The sequence below is a fragment of the Phascolarctos cinereus genome, unplaced genomic scaffold (assembly GCF_003287225.1).
Source record: "Phascolarctos cinereus isolate Bilbo 61053 unplaced genomic scaffold, phaCin_HiC Scaffold_5;HRSCAF=322, whole genome shotgun sequence".
In the NCBI taxonomy this organism is placed as follows: domain Eukaryota; kingdom Metazoa; phylum Chordata; class Mammalia; order Diprotodontia; family Phascolarctidae; genus Phascolarctos; species Phascolarctos cinereus.
In genome coordinates this window covers 275,406,134-275,427,637 of record NW_027555958.1, presented here as the reverse complement: position 1 = coordinate 275,427,637, position 21,504 = coordinate 275,406,134, and the positions used below count along the sequence as shown (strand labels likewise).

Below are 21,504 nucleotides of genomic sequence, written 5' to 3'. Positions count from 1 at the left end.
AATGAAGTGCCACATTTTGGCCCCAAATCCAACATAAACTAGGAGAGTGCTAGCTTTTGGTTCATCCCAAAGACCCTGGGTTACTTTAGGCAGAATTCCAAAGCCATCTTGCTTTCAGACTTCTGCAGGATGAGGTCAATCTTTCTCATATCTCTGTACCACCTTTAACCCCAGCAATAGAGAGACAGAGCAATGAAGCACACTTAGAATCCAAAAAGACCATCCCTTCCCTTGCTCCATCTGGGTAAGTTTTTTTATCCATTATCCTCAGTCAAATATCATCTTCCTTTCCCATCTCTTAGCAGTCAGACTCTCAAGTAACCATCTGACATCCCTCCCCAACTACTCACACAATATTTGAGATGACTTCCTTCCCCACCCCACTCAGCTATTCAGTAATGACTGTGCCTTAAGGCTTTCCAGTGAGAAGGGTGAGGTTCATCGCTCAGAGTCAGTTTCCCTCCCCTCAGGGAGCCATGAGGACTTCCAGATCCAACTTGGGAAGCATGATGCTGTAACCTGAGCAGCAGCCTACCCTGAATTCACTCGATGGGTGCATTAATAGAAGCCTTTCTCACTGCCCTGACAGGACTTAGCAGCTGTGCTTTGCAGCCCAGCCTAAATGCTCCAGTCCCCTGGCTGGCCTGCTTTTGCTCCTTGGGGCTGACATTTGAAAGTGCTTAGGCTAAGACACCACTCCTACACCCCACACCCCTGCCTGGCGCAGCTGTCACCCCTCACCAACAGCCGCCTCGGCCCACTCTCAGCCAGCTGTAAGCCATTTGGACAGGAGGGAAGCAGCTCTCCTGAGTTCAGCCTGCCGAACCCCACTTTCAGTCGTCATGACTGAAGCCAAGGCACTGAAAGTCCGGTTGACTTTCAGCATCATCCTGGTGGGCGTCTGCTTATTGATGGCCGCAGTGGTGACAGATTACTGGGCGGTTCTGAGCCCCAAGGTGGAAAAATACAATGCCACCTGCGAGATAGCCCACTTTGGTCTCTGGAGGCTCTGCACCAAACGGATCTACGTGAGCAGCAGCGATGAAAAGAGCTGTGGACCTATCAACCTGCCAGGGGGTAATGTGTCTGTTTCCTTGCTTTCTTTCCCACCTCAACCCTGCCCCTCCAAAAAGTTGCATGTGGAAAATGGCGGGTGATACACCAATGATGTCTGGGTTTCTCAGCTCTCTAGAAAATTGCTTGTCTACTCCAGCCCTTAGATCTTGACTGCAACTGTTTGTGATGATGGTGCTGCCTGCCATGGCTACCAAGTATACATAGTGCATTTGTCTGTAGTTATTTTTGTCTTCCTAAGGCAGAGGTTATTAGCTCAGAAAAAAAGGATGGTCAGGACAGAGGACTGGAAAGCAAAAGAGTAAAGAGCAGAGATTTTCAGTCCTCAGTGGCTTTGCATCTGAAACTGCTATACCAGATCCAAACCAGGGATTCTTAACTTTCATTTGTGTCATGAATCCCCTTTGACAGTCTATAGATCCCTTCTCAGAATAATGATTTTTCAAAATCATAAAATAAAATATGTAGATTACAAAAGAAACCAATTTTATTAAAAGACAGCAAAAAAATTTTTTTTAAAAAACAAGTTCATGGAACCCAGGTTAAGAACCCCTGCCTTAGAATCACAGAACAATAGGATATGAGAGCCAAAAGAAATCAAAGTTCCAGTGGTTTCAAATTCAACAAGTTGTTTATTTGTTTTTAATTTATACCACTCAGCTATGTCCTACTACCTAAATCACAAATTAAGGAAATAAGCATTTATTAAGAACCTACTATGTGTTAGGCATGGTGTTAAATGCTTCACAAATTTCTCATTTGATCCTCATAACACTTGGGGGGGTGGAGAGACAGGTGCTATTATTAGCACCACTTTACTATGGAGGGAACTAAGATAGAGGTTAAGTGACCAAAGAACTGTAAATGACTCCAGAGGCCTGGGAGGCAAGTGGGATGGGAGGCAGGAAAGATGACTGGATTTGAAATCAGAAGACCTGGATTCAAACTCCAGCTCTACTTACCTAGCACCTGAGTAATCTTGAACAAATTACCAAACCCCTCTGGGCCTCAGTTTCCCCCACTGCAAATTGGAGGTCATACTAAATGACCTCTATAGGGCCCTTTGACCCCTAAGATTCAAAGATTCCATATTCCTGCAATTTCACTCCAAAACTGCAATGTGGCCTAGGTGCATCTTCATTCCTGAGACTGGTCAAGAGCAACATCTGCTTTCACAAATTGATCACTGGCGTTTGGAGTTTAGGAATCAGTCCTAGAAACAGAGCCCAGAGAAGAAAGAAAGAAAAGAAAGAGAGAGAGAGAGAGAGAGAGAGAGAGAGAGAGAGAGAGAGAGAGAGAAGAGAGAGAGAGAGAGAGAGAAAGGAGAGAGAGAGAGAGAAAGAAAGGAAAGAAAAGAAAGAAAGAAAGAAAGAAAGAAAGAAAGAAAGAAAAAGAAAGAAAGAAAGAAAGAAAGAAAGAAAGAAAGAAGGAAAGAAAGAAAGAAAGAAAAAAAGAAAACAGAGCCTTTGAGCTATATAAGATGTCAATATAGAATGCCAAGTCTCTCAGAGTACCATGTTTGGAAAAAAAAAAGTTAAAATCTTATCCTCCCATTTTCACCTCCAACCTCATTTACTTCAAGAAACCTCTGCCTTCTCTGACTCCTACTGAATACATTTAAGACTCAGGAATTTCATAGGAACACATATTCTCAAGACAGATAGTTCAGGGGCATGAGGAGGAATCCTGATAGACACCAGCATGTGGGTGTTTGGGTGTTGCATAGCAGAGATGCCCAGGCCTCCTTGGTTGCCTGCTAAATGTAGCCCCATAAACATATTGCTCGCTTTACCAACTCCCTTGGGCTGGGGAGGAACAGGGCAAGGCAGCTTCTCTGGAGCCTAAGTATAGGCAGAAAAAGTCTGGCCTTACCCACCTTACCCTGGGGAACCCACCTTTTAAAGTTCAATGATTTTTTCCAATGAGGGAATGGATCGGATAAGGAAGAAACAAGAAAACTTAGAGAGCTGAGCCACAGGGCAGTGGAATATGACTGTCCCAGGAGCAGTGCCTTGAATGTAGTCCATGTAGCTGGGCTATGTTCCTGGAACCTCTCCTCCCTTCCTGGTTTTGGCTTAGCATTGGTTATACTGGTGGCACTGAACACCTGCTCCTTTTTCCTTTTTTCTTTTTTCTTTTTCTTTTTCTTTTTTTTTTTTTTTTTGCCCCTTAGCCTTTGTACCAGCCCCTGGCAAAGCCTATGCTCATTAATAACCTCAGCATGGCTCCACTGAGTTCCCTGGCCTCTCTTTTCTTTTGGAAAAATGCTCCATTTCATTTTCAGGTTCTTATCCTTCTTGTCTCAGGGATGGCTCTCCCTGAATTTCTCTAACTCCAAGTGGGAGCAGCCTCAAGTCACCAACAAATAGCATCATTCATTTGTGGGTTGCCTTTGAAATCCAGAAACATCCTTCCTTTAACTCAACCTGATGTATGACCAGGCATTCCTAACTGGGAAGGACGAAATATCAGAATGGGATTTCAAACAGTCCTACCTGGGTGGCAAAGGGGGAGAGAAAGGAGGGGAAGGTGAAATAAACTTCTCAAGACTCCTTCCAGCTACAAAATTCTTAAGCCTGAGAAGATGGAAATTTCCTCAGGTGATTTTTCCCAAGGCCTTAAAAAAAAAGTATAAACATTCTAAAAACTACAGTAACAACATACATGAGATCAATTCAAATTTCCTTTGATCTGGTCTTCTATTGTCAAACACACATACCCTTTCACCATCATTCCCCATGCCCTGTGAAGATGCTGCTATTATTCCCCATGTGTTTCTTTCTGGTTGCAAAGTTCAGTAGATGTAGAGAAAAGAAGGAACTTATTCAATATCCCAATTTCCCTTGGAGAGCAATTCCACCTAGCCCATATGGAAATGCTGTTGTTCCATGTGTTTTTGCCCCCATTAATGTGACCTCCTTGAAAGCAGTGATTGTCTCTCTTTTTCAATTTGTAGCCCCATGCTTGGCACATACAAAGTATTTAATTAATTAATACTTCTCATCAATTCATTCACTTCCCTCTTAGCTTCTACTATCATCAACTGTGATTAATTGGAAAGGACTTCCTCGGAACACAATATTGACAAAACCAAGAGTTTCGAGGGCTAACCCAAGCCTAGTAGAAGGAGGCAGTGGCTGGGGTAGAAAAGCTCCTGAGTGGGGTTAGGAGGTTATGTGCCCAGGAGCTTGTACTATACCTGACTTGTTGACAAAGCTGGAAAACACTTCAATTAAATTTAACTCTACAAATTATTCACTAAGCTCCTACTGTGTGCAAGGCACTTTGCTAAGTGCTACCCAGATTTTTTTTTAATGGCACAGTCCTTGCCTCCAAAGGATTTAGAGTTTAGATACTGTATGTATACAGATAAACATAATACAAGGTAGATGGATATAAACCATGGTATGCTGTAGGCAAAGGAGAATTCCAGATAAAGTGCTCTCTGAAAATTGAAAAAGGAAGGAAATGTTTTCAACTGGAGGAATTTGCTCAGAGCCCTAGCAATTCTTCCCAGTGTAAACCATGCTTCCAACCTCCTAACAGAGTTGATGGATTTATGAAATAGAATAAAACCTACATTTTTTGAGATGGCCAATGTGGGAATTTCTTGACTATGATTATTTGTTACAAGGGTTTTGTTTGTCTTCTTTTTTCCTCATGGGGGATGTTCATGGTAGTGGGGGGAAGAACAAATAAGCACTTGTTAATTAAAATTTTTTTAAAAAATCCTAGTAGCTTGGCATCATGAGGGTTTACCTGAGTAAGTTAACAATAGTTCAACCATAGAGTTCAAACATTTTGGTATTCCAAAAAGAGCTGTGGTTTCACTGGGTTAGATTCATCAATGCAAATCACAACTCCTTCATACTTCAGTGGTCATCACCTTCTTAGGTTGCTATGTCCAATATTTGATGACCAGCCCTCTGCTGATGAGTGTCTCTGTAATCATCTAGGCTAATTTTTGGACAATCAACACGTTATCCTTCACCAGGCCAGTGTTCTACTGGCATAGCCCTTATAAACTCCACATCACCTCTGTACCATGAAGAGGCATCAGACCCTGCTATCTATGGAGTTAGAATATAAGTTAACACCTTCCCCTCTCCCTAAATCAGCATTCCCACCTTGCTTTACATAATTTGTAGTGTCATTTAGGTTATTTTTGAAATAAAATAATGCTTTTGCTAGCCAGCATTCTGTCAACCATAATTCTAGGAACCAGAATTTATTTGCATATGCAATTCAATGATAAGGTCATAGCCCCAAGGCATTGCCAGATCCTGGAATGTCCTTCTAAATCCTTAATTAACAAGCACTTACTATGTGGGGATACAAAGAAAGGGAAAAAGGTGGTCCCTGCCATTAAGGACCCCAGATTCTAATAGGGTTCAAACAACTATGCATATACAAGATATACAGAGTGCAAGTGGAAGGTAAGCTCAGAGGAAGGTACTAGCAGTATTTCCTGCAAAATGTGGGATTTGAGGTGTCTTGAATGAAGTCAAGAAGGCCAGTAGGTGCAGGCAAAGAAAGAATACATTCCAGACATGGGAGCATGCAGACCAATGCAAAGACTCTATCTAGGTGGGAGATAGAATATTTTGAGGAAGAGTAAGTTGGTCAATGTTTCTAGATCTTAGAGGGTATGAAAGGGAGCAAAGGGTAAGAATACTAGAAATGTAGGAAGGGACTGGGATAAAAGGAGTCTTAAATAAACAGATAATTTTTATCCTGGAAGCAATAGGGAGCCACTGGAATACACTATAGGACAGAAAATGGGGACAAGGAGGTAGCAGAGAAATGACAGGGTCAGGACTATGTTTAGGCAAACCATTTTGGCAGCGGAGTAGAGAATGGAGTGGAATGGGAAAGACTTGAGGAGGGGGACCAAATAAAATGCTACTGTAATAGTCCAGGAATGAGGTGATTGAGAGCCTGCACCAGATAGCAGGGAAGCAGCCAGTTGGAAAGATTAAAGATTTGAGAGTAAAAGTCTATCAGGGAGACAATCTACTTGAGAATACGGGAAGAGATGGGATCAAGTATGTATGTAGAACAGCTTGCCTTGGCTGGATGAAGGGTCCTATATTTATGGGAGACAGGTGTAAAGCAGGGCAGGGTGTGAGAAGACATCTGAGGTGATATGAGATGAAGATGGAAGAAGAGGAGGGAAGAAAAAGAAGATCTCATCAAAGTACCTCAATTTTTTAAGTTAAAATCTTGAGTTGTGGCCTTCAACTGAGAGTGTTAGAGGACAGGATGCTATGGGAGGCTTGGAGAGGGATGAAAAGATTTGGAGTACCTACTGTAGTGAGCAGGAAAGCAAATCAAATTAGGGATGTGTACTGGATTACATTGTAGTGAGGATCCCATTAAGATTCTGTAACATAAATGTGTAGCACAGTCACCACTTTCTTAGTGAAGGCAAGAGATGGTGGAAGTAATGTAAGATTGGGGTTTGGCAAAGGCATGATCAGATAGGACAAAAACATTAAGCTAAAGATGATGTTAGGAAAGGACCCTTTCAAAGTAACTCTCTGAGGACCCAATCTGTGAGTTTGAGTGAAAGTTAGAGGAAGCATAAAAAAGGGGATGCTGCACTGTAGGGGCTTCATCCGGGATATATACATTTAAGGACCCCTTATACATTTTCAGGAAACCATTGGAGAGGTTCTTAATATAGGACTCCTCTTGGTTTTGCCAGAATTTTAGAGACCCACTAGAGAAAAACTAGTATTTTTTAAAACTTTTCATTATTTACTATAATTGGACAATTAATTTTCCAGTGTATTTCCTTTATAGGTCAGGCCAATTTCTCTGAGATAATTTGAGATAATTTTTGCAAGGCTGAATGCTTACATACTAATATGTTGTATTGTTGTACCCATTATGAGTCTGGAAGCTGATATGAGTATATGTACATGGTGAGGGTTGTTCTGCCACAAGGAGCATGAAGGTGTCATTGTGTAGCTTGAAAAGAATCAAAATAGACATCTCTAGCTTCTTTTTTTTAAAAAAATAATATTTTATCTTTTCCCCAATTACATGTAAAAACACTTTTAAAAGATTTGTTCTTTAAAATTTTGAGTTCCAGATTATCTCTCTCCCTCTTTCTGTCCCCACCCCCTTCATTGAGAAGGCAAACAGCTTGATATTGGTTATACATGTGCAGTCATGCAAAATATTTCCATATTTGTCATGTTGTTAAAGAACACACAGACAAAAAAACAAAACAAAACAAAATAAGAAAAATTAAGAAAGTTGAAAAAAGTATGCTTTGATCTACATTCAGATTTCATCAGTTCTTTCTCTGGAGATGGATAACATTTTTCATCATAAGTCCTTTGGGATTGTCTTGGATCATTCTATTGCTGAGAACAGCTAAGTCACAGTTGATCATCATACAATACAGCTGTTACTGTGTACAATGTTCTCCTGGTTTTACTCATTTCACTTTGCATCAGTTCATGTGAGTCTTTTCAGGTTTTTCTGAGAGAATCCTGCTTATCATTTCTTAAAGCACAATAACATTCTATCACAATCATATACCACAATTTGTTTAGCCATTCCCCAACTGATTGGCATCACCTCAATTTCCAATTCTTTGCCACCACTAAAAGAGCTGCTATAAATATTTTTGTACATATAGGTCCTTTTCCTTTTTGTTTTTTATCTCTTTGGGATATAGACCTGGTAGTGGTATAGCTGGGTCAAAGGGTGTGCATGGTTTTATAGCCCTTTGGGCATATTCCAAATTGCTTCCCAGAATGGTTGGATTGGTTCACAACTCTACCAGCAGTGCATTAGTGTCTTAATTTTCCCATATTCCCTCCAACATTTGTTATTTTCTTTTTCTGTTTTATTAGCCAATTTGATAAATGTGGGGTGGTGCCTCAGAGTTTTTTTTTAATTTGCATTTCTCTAATCGATAGTAATTTGGAGTATTTTTTTATATGACTATAGATAGCTTTGATTATTTTGTGTGAAAACTACTTGTTCATATCCTTTGATCATTTATCAGCTGGGGAACGGTTATTTTTATAAATTTGACTCAGTCTCTATATAGTTGAGAAATGAATCCTTTGTCAGAGAAATTTGCTATAAAATTTTTTCAAAGTTGTGATTACCATTACTATGATTGTTATTAGCCATCCTATTTTCCCATTTATCTTTCTCTCTCTGTCTCTCTGTCTCTGTCTCTCTATCTCTATCTCTCTCTCCTATCTCTCTCCTCTCTCTTCTTTGCTTCTGACTACCACCTTCCCCAAGCCTTCCTCCTTCCTAATAGCACCACTCATCTTCACTTATTCCCTCCTTCCCCTACTTTTTTGTAGCTTAAGATAGATTTCTACACCCAACTGAGTGTGTATTTTACTCTCTCTTTGAACCAATTCTGATGAGAATAAGGTTCATGCACTCTCCCTGACCTCCCCATTTTCACCTTCACTATAAAAGCTCTTTTGTAGCTCTTTTATTTGAGATAATTTACCCCATTCTACCTCTCCTCTTCCTCTTCTCCCAGCATTCCTCTTTCTCACTCATTCATTTAATTTAATTTTTTTTAGATAATCATCCCATTATATTCAATTCACATCCATGCCCTCTATGTATACTCCTTCTATGCTTTAATAATGATAAATTTCTTAGGAGTTACAAGTATCATCTTCTTATGTAGGAATGTAAACAGTTTAACCTTATTGAATCACTTATGATTTCTCTTTCCTGTTTACCTTAGTCTTCTATTTGGAAGTTAAGTTTTCTATTCAGCTCTGGTCCCTTCATCAGGAAAGCTTCAAAGTCTTCTATTTCATTGAATAACCATTTTTCCCCTGAAGGATTATACTCAGTTTTTCTGGGTAGGTGGATTCTTGGTTGTAATCCTAGCTATTTAGCCCAATGGAATATTATATTCCAAGTCCTCTGATCCTTTAATGTAAACGTTGCTAAATCCCATGTTATCCTGACTGTAGCTCCATGATATGTGAATTGTTTCTTTCTGGCTGCTTGCAATATTTTCTCCTTCACCTGGGAGCTCTGGAACTTGGCTATAATATTCCTGGCAGTTTTCATTTTGGGATCTCTTTCAGGAAGTATTTGATGGATTCCCTCAATCTCTGTTTTACTCTCTGGTGCTAAAATATCTGGGCAGTTTTCCTTGATTTCCTTGAAACCGATTTCCACATTTCCTTGAAATGTGATGTCCAGGTTCTTTTTCTGATCATGGCTTTCAGGTAGGGCAATAATTTTAAAATTATACCTCCTGGATCTATTTTCCAGGTCAGTTGTTTTTCCAATGAGATATTTCACATTTTCTTCTGCTTTTTTATTCTTTTGATTTTGTTTTATGGTTTATTTCTTTCCTTTTCTTTTTGGCAAGGCAATTGGGGTTAAGTGACTTGCTCAGAGTCACATACTAGTGAATGTTATGTGTCTAGGGTGGATTTAAACTCAGGTCCTCCTGACTCCAGGGACAGTACTCTATTCAATGTGCCACCTAGCTGCCCCTGTTTTATGGTTCCTCATTTGCTCAATTCTAATTTTTAAGGAATTATTTTCTTCAGTAAGCTTTTGTACCTCCTTTTCCATTTGGCCAATTCTGCATTTTAAGGTGTTCTTATCTTTATTGCATTTTACCATCTTTTACCATCTGGCCTATTTTGTTTTTTAAGGTGTTATTTTCTTCAGTATTTTTGTGCCTCCTTTCCCAAGTTGTGGACTCTGTTTTTATTATTTTCTTGTATAACTCTCATTTCTTTTCCAATTTTTCTTCTACCCCTCTTAATTGATTTTTAAAGTCCTTTTTGAGCTCTTCTAGGAATTCTTTTTTTGGGCTGAAACCAATTCACATTTTTCTTTCAGGCTTTGGATGTAGCAGTTTTGACTTTGTTGTCTTCTTCTAAGTTTGTGTTTTGCTCTTCCCTGTCACCATAGTAATTTTCTAGGGTCAGGATCTTTTTTGTTGTTTGCCATTTTCCAGCCTATTTCTCGACTTTTAACTTTATGTTAAAATTGTGCTCTGCTCACGGGGTGGAGACACTGTCCCAAGGTTTGGGTTTTTTTATGTAGCTCATTGGGGGGGGGAGAGGGGGAGGTCTATAAACTTTCAGTTATTCCAAGGTGGTATGATCTAAGAAGAGATGGCCTGTTCTCTCCTGGCCTGTGCTCTGCTCTGTGAGTGACCACAAGCACTCTTTGCTGCTCTCAACCAAGAGAAGAGTTCCTGCTCCCCTGGGGCCACAGGCTCTGGTTTGCTAGTGCTCCTCCTCACCCTGGAACTATGACTTAGGACTGCAACTGGGCTCCATATGTGGGCAATGCAACAGAGCCCAGAACCCAGTGCCAACAAAAGGACTCTTTTAATCTCCTTCTGACTAGTTGTCTGACCCACTTACCATCTGTGGGCCGAGAGTTCCAGGTTGATACAGTTGCTCTCAAGGCCTGCTGCTGATTTGCGGGGGTGTGGCCTATACTGGCACAGCCAGTGCCAATCTTCTAAATTATCTTGAGCTGGAAAAATGTTTAACCCTGTCCTTTTGTGGGCTCTGATGCACCACAATTTGTCTGGAAGCATTATTTAAAGTGCTTTGGAGGGGAACTTGGTAGAGCTCAGGCAAGTCCCTGCCATCTTGGCTCTGCTTCCCCAGTCTCTTCTCCCTTATTCTTCTCCAAGGCAGATTTTAATTCTTACCAGGAGAGGAAACAAGAGTTTGGGACCAGAAGCTTGGCCACTTTGTCCTCCCCAGAGAGGAAGGTAGTAGACTCAAATTATATCTATCTGCTTCCTTAAGTATTGTTAGTCTAGGCTCTAGGGGATGTGGTTTTCAGATTCAGGCTAACTTTTGATTGTTACTCATTACTGAGGGAAGCAGGACCCCAAGCTTTATAACCAAGCCTTGACTCTCTTCCCACAAAATGCCAGTTACACAATGAATACACATAGCAATTAGCAAAGCAACCCCCTTATGCAAGTTGAATAGCAAAATAAAATAAATGGAAATCAAAGAAAGCATACATAAGAGAATATATACCACACAATGCAGAAGGAGAGAATTTTTCCATTGAGAACAAGGTAACTCAAGTCAAGCAAGAGAGGCAGAAGTGAATCTCATCCAAGAAGGAAATCCCTGAAAAAGCTAGGGGTGGGGATGTGATGGAGACTGCCCGTTCCTCTCACGTTGTCTTCTTCCCAGAAGTTTTTACTTCAGCAACCTGAAGTGGGGTTGGTGTCAACCATCTTCTCTTTCAAAGCTGGAAAACCAGAAGCACCTGAAGTGACTCAAAGACTGTCAAGAGATTTAAGAGAGCAAAGATTTCTCTTCTCTCAACTCTGCCCTTCATGCAGGCTCAGGGCATTGATCTCCACCAATAAGTAGAGAGTATTATACCAATGGGCTTTGGGACAGGGAGATAGATAGATAGATAGATAGATAGATAGATAGATAGATAGATAGATAGATAGATAGATAGATAGATAGATAGATAGATAGGTAGATAGATAGATACATACATACATACATACATACATACATACATAGACACATAGACACATAGACACATAGATAGACAGATAGATAGATAGATAGATAGATAGATAGATAGATAGATAGATAGATAGATAGATAGATGCATAATAGATAGATAGATAGATAGATAGATAGATAGATAGATAGATAGATACATACATAGATACATAGATACATAGATACATAGATAGATACATAGATAGACAGACAGATAGATACATAGATAGATAGATACATAGATAGACAGATAATTTTCCTTTTCATAGAGTCATCATACAACTGCCCTTGGGGACGGTATCTATCAAAATAGAGGTAGTGGTAGCAGTAGCAGGACATTGTAGACTGGTGTCCAATGTTTATTCACTAAGTCCCCAAGAAGACTTGAAATCTCCCATTCTCAAAGGAGAAAGAAGAGGTGATGCTGTTGAAAAGTTCCAAGGAACACAGGATGCAAGAGGGAGGTGAGCCCACACCACTGCTGTTACTACTGCTGTTTCCTTGACTTTGCATGCAGTGAGAGAGAAGGCAAGACTTCAAGGGAAAGACTGTAGCCAAACTATATAGAAGCCACATGGAACAGATACAGAGCAGTTATATCTGTCCCTGTTTCTGAGAACAAAAACTGGTGACTCTGTACTTTCCTGACATTTGGTTTCCTCATACTCTTGTGTTTTTCCAAGAGAGTGATGAGTCTATTTCTCCAATACTCATTTCCCTTAAGAGATTGTTTTGCTTTTTGTTTTGTCATTTATTTTAAAAGAACTAGTTTCTCTAAGATATCATTCATTGTTTGTGTGTATCCCCAGTGATTAAATGTATAGGGGACAGCAGTGGATGTTAAAGTATACAAGAGAAATAAATAGGAGATTTTATACTGCTATATATGTATGTATGCATATAAACATGTAAGTGTATGCATATACATTTATGTATGTGTACATATACACATTCATATGCATAAATACATTTAGATGCATATGAGAGATGGAGATAGATTTTCTCTCTAATTGCTGGGACTTTTCCCAGCTAGGGGTTCAAAGTGAACTAAAGAGATTTAATGATTCATATTTTATAACATTATTGTTGTTTGTCCTTTGTTCTCAGAGAGGGCCATGACACCAGGAAGGTGATGCCATGACATGCAAGTCAATTGGATTTAAGAGAGGGAGAGCTGTGCAAGGTCACCAGCTTCACTTTCTCTTCTGGAGCCATCTGAGTCCAGTGGCCAGATATAGATCGGGACAACTGGATATGGCCCCAGACATAGCAGAAGATCTTGGCCTTTTTAAGCTAAAGTCTTTCCCAGGTCTCAGTTTGACTGAGACAACACCCATTCAGTGATTAAGATGAGGCTGCATAGATAAAAGAGTCTTCCCTTCATGCACCCATCAGGGCAGCTTAGCTCCAGGTAAAAACTGAGTAGAGGAGAGAAAGAGGTGCATGGTCCACTTGAAGGCCACTGCTCCTTTTGGGAAGAAAGAAGAAATAGTAAGGAAGATGACAAGATGCCCACCACCCTGGGTAGCCCAGTGTCCTTTGAAGCTAGTCATTGAAACCACCATTAATTAATGAGCCTCCAGCTTTTCAATCTAGTACAGCTAGGTGGGTAGGAGGAGCTAGATGTTGCAGCAGATACAGTGCTGGGCTTGGAGTCAGGAAGACCTGAGTTCAAATCTGGCCTCAGACACTTACTAGCTGTGTGATCCTGGGCAAGTCACTTAACTTTGGTTGCCTTAGTTTCCTCATCTGTAAAATGAGCTAGAGAAAGAAATGGCAAACCACTCCAGTATCTTTACCAAGAAAACCCCAAATGGGATCATGAAGAGTTGGACACAGCTGATACAACTGAAAAACAACAGCTAGTTGGGCACAGTGAATAGAGCAGTATGCCTAGAATCAAGAAGCTCTGAGTACAAATCAAACCACAGATACTTCCTGGCTATGTAACCTGGGCAAGTTGCTTAACCTCTGTGTGCCTCAGTTTTTTCAACTATAAAATGGGAATAATAACAGCTCTCATCTTGTAGGGGTGTTGTGAGAATCAAACGAGATATTTGTTAAGTGCTTAGCACAGTGCCTGGCACAATAGTAAGCACAACATAAATGCTTATTCTCTTCCCCTAGTGAATCAAAATCTTAATGTGGGAGGACAGAAAATCCTTTGAGGATAAATAGTTTTAAACTGCTGGTTTCTAGCTCTTCAGTGGCTCTTATCAAGCCGAAGGAGGCTTTAGCTTAACTGTGGGGAGGTTATTCAGGGAGTCAAAGCATTGATAGCCTTTGAAATCAAGCTAAGAGCTATATGAAATTAGGCCAATGGTCACATTTGCTCTACATTGAGAGCCTAGATACCCCTGATCAGAGCTCTGTTCTAATTTTAAGGTTGTCTCAGAAGTGGGGAGGGGGGGCGGGGAAAGAGGGGAAGGCATTGCTGGCAGATTTGAAGCCCAACCAATTTTCAACGATTTTTAAAGGACTCTGGATTTTAGTTCTGCCACCCGCCATAACTATATTCACCCTTTGCTAGGATCATTTGAACTCTCTATGCCTCAGCTTCTCAGTCTAAACTTCCACTTTGCTCTGCCCTGGACAACAAATTCAGTCCTTATTTCCTGAAGATTTTCAAATGTTTTACTCAATATTATCAAGTCAACACGCATATATTAAGCACCTACTGTGTACCAGACACTGTATGAATCACTGGGGATACAACAAAAGGAAAAAATACAATTCCTGCTTACCCCACACCCCACCAAGGAGCTCACATTCTAAGAGGGAAGATGACATGCAAACAGCTATTCACAAACAAGATATATACAAAATAAATTGAAAATAATCACAGAGAGAAACCATTAGCATTAAGGGGAACTGAGAAAAGCTTCCTATACAATGTGGGATTTTAGCTGGAACTTGAAGGAAGCCAAGAGGCTATCAAATGAGATGATATATGTATAGTGCTTTGAAAAACTTAAGATTATATGTATGTACACACACACACATATACATACATATATATACATATATGCATATACCTCATATATGTAAGCATATGTTATATATACATTCTCCTCCTTAATAGTAAATAGTAAGTTTTGAAAACATTTTGGTCTGGTAATTATTTTATATACACATGTACATATATAATGTTTCAAATACATAATTATATATAGTTAAACTTATTTAATATTTTGTAATGATTAATATGTATGTGTGTGTATGTATATACACATGTAAAAATCATCATTATAAAATAACAGATCCAGATGGAGATATTTTTAGGAACAAGCTACTCTTGAGGGGTAGGATGAGATTCCTGGTCTCTTAAGCTCCCTAACAATATCCAAATAAGCGCCAGGCCTATTTTTCATTTCCCATTTCTCTGTTCAAGTTCTGAGTCCTTCCCAGAGCAACTTAATCTTCTCTCCCTTCTTTACAGAACAGAACTGTTCATACTTCAGGCATTTTAACCCAGGAGAGAGCTCAGAAATCTTTGAAGTCACCACCCAAAAAGGTAAGACCATGCTGGGGAAAGGGGTCTGGATATGTTTTCCAGATACACTTGGTGTTGGACAAAAATGCTAAGTCCTTTGCCTGAAAGGGCTGATTTTTCAATTGCTAATTAAGACAGACCAGTCAAAGTGCCTTTTCTCCCTTCATTCTTTGTTGTTGAAGCCCTGACAGGTGTCCCTTAAAGATAGAAGGTCTGGAGAGTTGTGGATAAAAGAAGTATTTCTTAGAATTCTAAGCCTGATGAAAGGATACACACACACACACACACACACACACACACACATATTCATGTATGTATGTATATATATATCTATATATCTATATGTGTACATGTAGTGTGTGTATATATGTGTATATATATGTGTGTATATATGTGTGTGAGTATAATTCTTACCAAATTATTAAAACAAATCAGGCTTCCTAAATCTCCCTTATGGTTCTCTGGCATGATGAGGGCCCAGAGCCTATTTGAGCTAGATTGTCCTCTTGGCATAAATGACTCCCTACAAGCAAGTGGTTTGTGAAAGTCCTTAGAAGGTTAGTATTTAGTTTCCTGAAATAGTAGTTTATAATAGTGGTCTTCAATAATGAGTGTGGGCAATTAGAATGCCAAGCCTGGAGTCAGAAAGATTCCTCTTCCTGAGTTCAAATCTGACCTGAGTCACTAGCTATGTGACCCTGGGCAAGCCACTTAATGCTGTTTGGATCAGTTTCCTTATCTGTAAAAAATGAGCCAAAGGAAATAGCAAACTACTCCAGTATCTTTGCCAAGAAATGGAGTCACGAAGAATTAGACACAACTGAATAACAACAAAGCAGATGCTGAGCATGGTGGAACATGCATAATCCTTGCTACTAGGGAGGCTGAGGCTGATGGATCACTTAAGCTCAAGAGTTCTGAGCTGCAGTAGGGCTTAAGCTGATTGGGTGTCCCCACTAAGTCTGGCATCAATATGGTAAGCCACAGGAGGCCTCCTGGCTGCCAAAGGAGGGGAGGATGGTCCCAAGTCAGAAACAGAGTGGGTCAAAGCTTTCATTTTGATCAGCAGTGGGATGAGGTCTATGAATGGTCACTGGGTAAGTTATGAAGACCCAGTGTCAAAACAAATAAACAAAAATAATATATGGTTAGCATAGAGCTACAGATACTATAGAGTAGTGTCTTATTCTGCGTGCTCATTCATGTGTCAAACTCTGGCTCCTTTCTCAGAGGATCTGCGCCTTCTACTCTTCCTCTTTAGGAACCACATTCCACTCAGTCATTCTAACCCAAGGGAAGTTCCCTCATCCTCTGGGAGCAAACACAAATTTTACCAGGTTGGTTTGGTGGCACAGACTAGATGCGACAAAACTTTTGGTGGCAGGGAGATTGTACTGTGCAGGTTGACCAGTCTCTGCCCTTATATGATATCTTGGTAGAATACAGCATCTCTGCAGCAGCCATCTCCATCTTCAGCATCGGTTTCATGATCATGGGGACCATCTTCATCCTTCTGTCCTTCAGGAAAAAGAAGGATTACCTTCTGAGACCAGCAGCTCTGTTCTACGCTTTTGCAGGTAGGATATTTGGGTAGGGAGCAGGGCAAAGTATGGTGGGGTAGAGAGACAGAGGACCTGCCTTATCCCCTGGAAATCATTGCTCAGTACGTCTTAAATTTAAGTGAAGCAGTGGGGATGACAGAAATTCTAAAAATAAATCCACAAATCAACCATGGGCCTCAGTTTCCTCATCAGTAAAATGAGGAATTTAGATTAAATGCCCTTTAAGGTCCCTTCCAGCTCCAAAACCATGAACATATTATTTTAGCGCAAGGAGATATTGAGGATAGGGACCATCTTTTTCCACCTTGGATTTGTTGGAGTATACAGAAAGACTTGTTTCTTTGGGAATCTTAGTTTCTTTTTTTTTTTAAGGAAAGAATTGTCAGTCTTATAGAGATCAGTGCTCAGGAGGAGCTAATAGTCTATCAGTCAATAAGCATTTTTTTTCAACAAGCATTTATTAAGTGCCTACTATATACCAGGTAGGCAGCTAGGTGGGAATCAAGAAGACTCTTCTTCCTGAGTTCAAATCCAGCCTCAGATACTTACTGGCTGTGTGACCTTGGGCAAATCACTTAACCTTGTTTGCCTCAGTTTCCTCATCTATAAAATGAGCTAGAGAAGGAAATAGCAAACCACTCCAATATCTTTGCCAAGAAAACTCCAAATGGGGTCATAAAGAGTCAGGCACGAGTAAACAACAATAACATACACCAGACCCTATGCTAAGCACTAGAGATACAAAAAAAAAAAGGCAAAAACACAGTTCTGGCCCTCAAGGAGCTCATATTCTAATGGTGGAAGACAGACCTGTACATACAAGATCTATTATACAGTATAAGTGGAAGGTAACCTGAGAGAAAAGGATCTAGCATTTGGGGGAGTAGGGAGGGGATCTGGAAGATTTCTTGTAGAAGGTGAGATTTGAGCTGTCTTTTTTTTTCCGCATAGATCTTGAATTTATTTCTGTAGACCTGCAAATTTGAATTTGAATTCTCTTACTCTAAATCCAGCAATCATTACACAGCAGCACACTCGCTCTGAATCTTCCTTAATTATAAAGGTGTGTTTCTAGAACTGAAGAGTTCTCATTTTTGTGAACCCTGAGCCCCATGAACCCCACAAACCTCAATCTGATTAGATTCTGCTCTAAGAGGCAAGTGAAATTGGGGTACATGTGTCCATGGTTTAATTTCTCAAAGTGGCTTGACCTGCATTGCATGAAAGTTCAGTCCAAAACCGGTCCCCCCTAAGAGGGCCAGTTCAGAACTGGCTTGGTTTGAGATTTTGGGGTATAGCATTATATGCCCTTTGAAGAGTAGGTGTTCCCAAGGGGGTGCCAATAAACCATGATTGGTCCACATACTAGGAGGTGGGTGGGTTCCTTAGATGACTCAGTCCACAGGGCCCGATACTACCCCTAGTCTTGGAAGTCTGTCTCCATCCAAACCTGAGTAGGATAAAATCAATTCAGGACTGGGTAGGATATTTGAGCTGAGTCTTGAAGGTAGTCTGGGAAACTAAGAGGCATGAGTAAGGAGAGAGAATATTCCAGTCATGGGGAACAGCCAGTGAAAAGCCAAAGGGCTGAGAGATGAAGTGTTTAGTAACACCAATAAGACAATCTTGGTGGATCATGGAGTATATAGAGTGGAGCAAAGTGTAAGAAGATTGGAAAGGGAGGAAGGGACCAAGTTGGGAAGGCTTTAAAAGCCAAATAGGATTTCATATTGGATTCTGGAGACAATATAAAACCACTAGAGTTGGTTGAATAGTGGGTGACATGACCAGGTTTGTATTTTAGGAGGATCAATTTGACAGCTGAATGGAGCAGGGGAGAGACTTGAGCAGGGAGATCAATTAAGAAGGCTATTTTCATAGTTTAGTCTTGTGGTGGTGAGGTTCTTCGAAGCTCTGGGAGTGGGGAGAAGGGCATACATATGAGAGATGTTGTGAAGGTAGAGATGGCAAGACTCAGTAACAAATCAGATACGCAGAGTTACTGTGAGATATGATGCTGAGGTTGTGATCATGGGTGACTGGGAGGATGGTGGGACTCCCAACAGTAATATAGAAATTGGGAATATGGAAGGGTTTGGGGAAAGAGATCATGAGTTTTGTTTTAGACATATAGAATTTGAGATGCCTACATAGCATCTAGTTTGAGATGATGAAGTTGGTAATGCAAAACTGGAGCTCAGGAGAAAGGTTAGAGCTAGAAACATAGATCTGGGAATTTGTGCATACAGGTGGTAATTAAATTCACATGAGCTGATAGGATCACCAACTCGACAGTATAGAGCAAGACTGGGGAACCTGCAGACTTTACATCCTCAAGGGCATCCCTTTGACTGAGTCTAAGTTTTACTTGGGGATTTGTTTTGTCAAGTTTGGATTCAGTCAAAGGGCCACACTTTGAGGACCAAGAGGGCCACATGTGGCCTCGAGGCTGCAGGTCCACCCCACCCCACCCACCGGAGAGCTAATCGCTCCAGAATTTGTCAGACAAATGCCTTTTTTTAGTTCATTTTTTAAAAATACTTAAGACTCTCAGGCTCAAGGAAATTTTCTCCAGGGTCTAGAATGCATCATCTACATTATACAAAGTTGCCTAGAATAGGTGTTGGTATAAGAGCTATGCCCCCTGAAGCTCCTTGATGTGGTGAGGTGGAGTCAGCAGAGCCAGGTTCAAGTTCTGGCTATTTTGGTTTAACTGTAGGATGTTGGGTGAGTAATTTTACCTCTCTAGGCCTCAGTTTCCCCATATTTAAAAGGAAGGAGTTGAACTGGATGATCTCTAAGGTCCCTGCCAGCTTAGAATTCAGCAGGACAGACTAGAACCTAAGAATGATGTCTCACTTGTCCTTCCAGGACTCTGTATCATCGTCTCTGTGGAAGTCATGCGGCAGTCAGTGAAGCGGATGATTGACAGTGAGGAGACGGTCTGGATAGAGTACTATTATTCTTGGTCCTTTGCCTGTGCCTGCACCTCCTTCGTCCTCCTCTTCATCTGTGGCATTGCTCTCCTACTCATCTCTCTGCCCCGTATGCCCCAGAATCCCTGGGAGTCTTGTATGGATGCTGAGCCCGAACATTAGCTTGATTTCATCCTTTTCTGATGACCTGGGCTGAGGACTAGGGAAATAGCAGCCTCCAAGGCTCTCTCTATGGAAGCCAAATGGCTGAGGCCAAGCAGAGGTAAAAAATGGAGACGAGGATGTGGTGGCATCACCCCCATCCCCATCTATAGTAACTGGTTATCCTTTCAAAGGGATCATATTTTCCCTTATCTGAGGCATCTTTTCCATCTATTCCAGTTCCATTCTTTACCCTTCCTACATCCTACCTTCCCCCCTCCCCTCTACTCACCATGATATAGAATGGGGTCTGGATGTGTGACATCTTCCCCAATTCCTATCACTGCATTAGACCTACAAGCTGCTACAATTTTCTGTGCTCCTATTTGAGTGGTGATGGCCCTCTGCTCTAACCTGCTAGCAGAATGGGAGTCCAGAGCTGTATCAGCTTTAAATCAGAGGCCTGATTTTCTACACTCCAAGCAGTGCCTATAGGTAGGAATGTTGGGAGAGTGTGTGTTTCCCCTAGATGTGGCAGTTTTGGTTCATAATTGTTCTTGTACACAATTTCAAACTGGTTTCAGGTTCTCCTTTACAAATTACTCCATCCCTACGTCCCACCCCCACTACATCATTATGTCAGTTTTCTAATGCTCTGTGTGTGTAAGCCCCTGGGAGGAAGTCCCCAAAGCAATAGAGATTAACTTGTAGAAATAGACAACCCCTCCTCTACATAATGCCAAGGCACATAGTGGAGCTTCTTGGAATTCATTCCAAAGTGAATTCCTCCTGTTTGTCCTACTGTTAATCACAATCCCCAAGGAGCATTTCGGACTGGGAAGAAATGAAGTGTGGATTAAAATAAAATTTCTGCAAAAATGTATTTCTTCCGTGCCCTTCCCTGAAAATGCACTTGAATTTCTGGCCATAACCATGGATCCATAAGCACGGCTCTCGACCAAGTCACCTCTTATGGGGTGAAACTATGGAAACAGGGGGATGTCCCAAGGGTGGTGCTGAGGACATTTCTGGGGGGCAGCAAAGGATCTCCCTTACAGAAATTGCTTGGGAGTCCAAAATTTCCATTTAAACTCCTCATTTGAGGAACATTCTTTGGGAGAAACCAGGAATCAGTTTTTGTCTGGCTAGACAGGGTGTTAAAAATAAGAATCAGGCTATTTCTAGGCTTAAGGTCTGTCTTTGCCCAAGAGCGATGTGTCTCTCAGTGCTAAGCCAAAATTTAAACAGCTAGGTCATAGGCTTCTGATGGTTGACATTGGACTTCTGCTATTCCTGACAACAAAGGAAGGATAGCAACCTCTCTCTATTCTCCAGCCCCGTAAATAGCCCTCTGGCTAACAATCTGACTTGAAAATGACTTTTCTGTCCAAGAGAAAAGGGCCTAATTTGAATAAGCAAATCAGGAATCCACTAACTAGAGTACTAGTATGGGAAGCAGAGGTCCTTCTCAGAGCTCCCAATTGGCATATAACAATGCATCAGGCCTCTCTGCCTCAGTTTATCCATTTGTAAAATGGAAAGAATATTTGTTCTCTTCCACCACCACCACCACCACCACCACCAAACACACCCCTCTTACCTAATGCAGCTATGAGTAAGACACTTTTCCATGGATTTTGGGACTTGGTTGTAGGATAGATTTTTAAGACTGTCAAACTTAGAGGCAGACTTGGAGTCATGAATGCCTGGATGCAAACACTGCCTCAGAAACTCCTAGCCATATGACTGTGGACAAGTCACATAACTTCTGTGAA

The 21,504-nt window shown here is 40.9% G+C and overlaps 1 protein-coding gene across 1 annotated transcript; it reads left to right on the top strand.

The window, feature by feature from the left end:
* Positions 1 to 366: 366 nt before the first annotated feature.
* On the top strand, positions 367 to 20,578 carry CACNG1 (calcium voltage-gated channel auxiliary subunit gamma 1). The gene is made up of 4 exons (XM_021000930.2): positions 367 to 1,077; positions 15,037 to 15,111; positions 16,530 to 16,667; positions 19,524 to 20,578. The coding sequence occupies exons 1-4, from the start codon at positions 843 to 845 to the stop codon at positions 19,748 to 19,750; spliced, it is 675 nt and encodes a 224-aa protein (XP_020856589.1). The 5' UTR covers positions 367 to 842; the 3' UTR covers positions 19,751 to 20,578.
* The last annotated feature ends 926 nt before the right edge of the window (positions 20,579 to 21,504 follow it).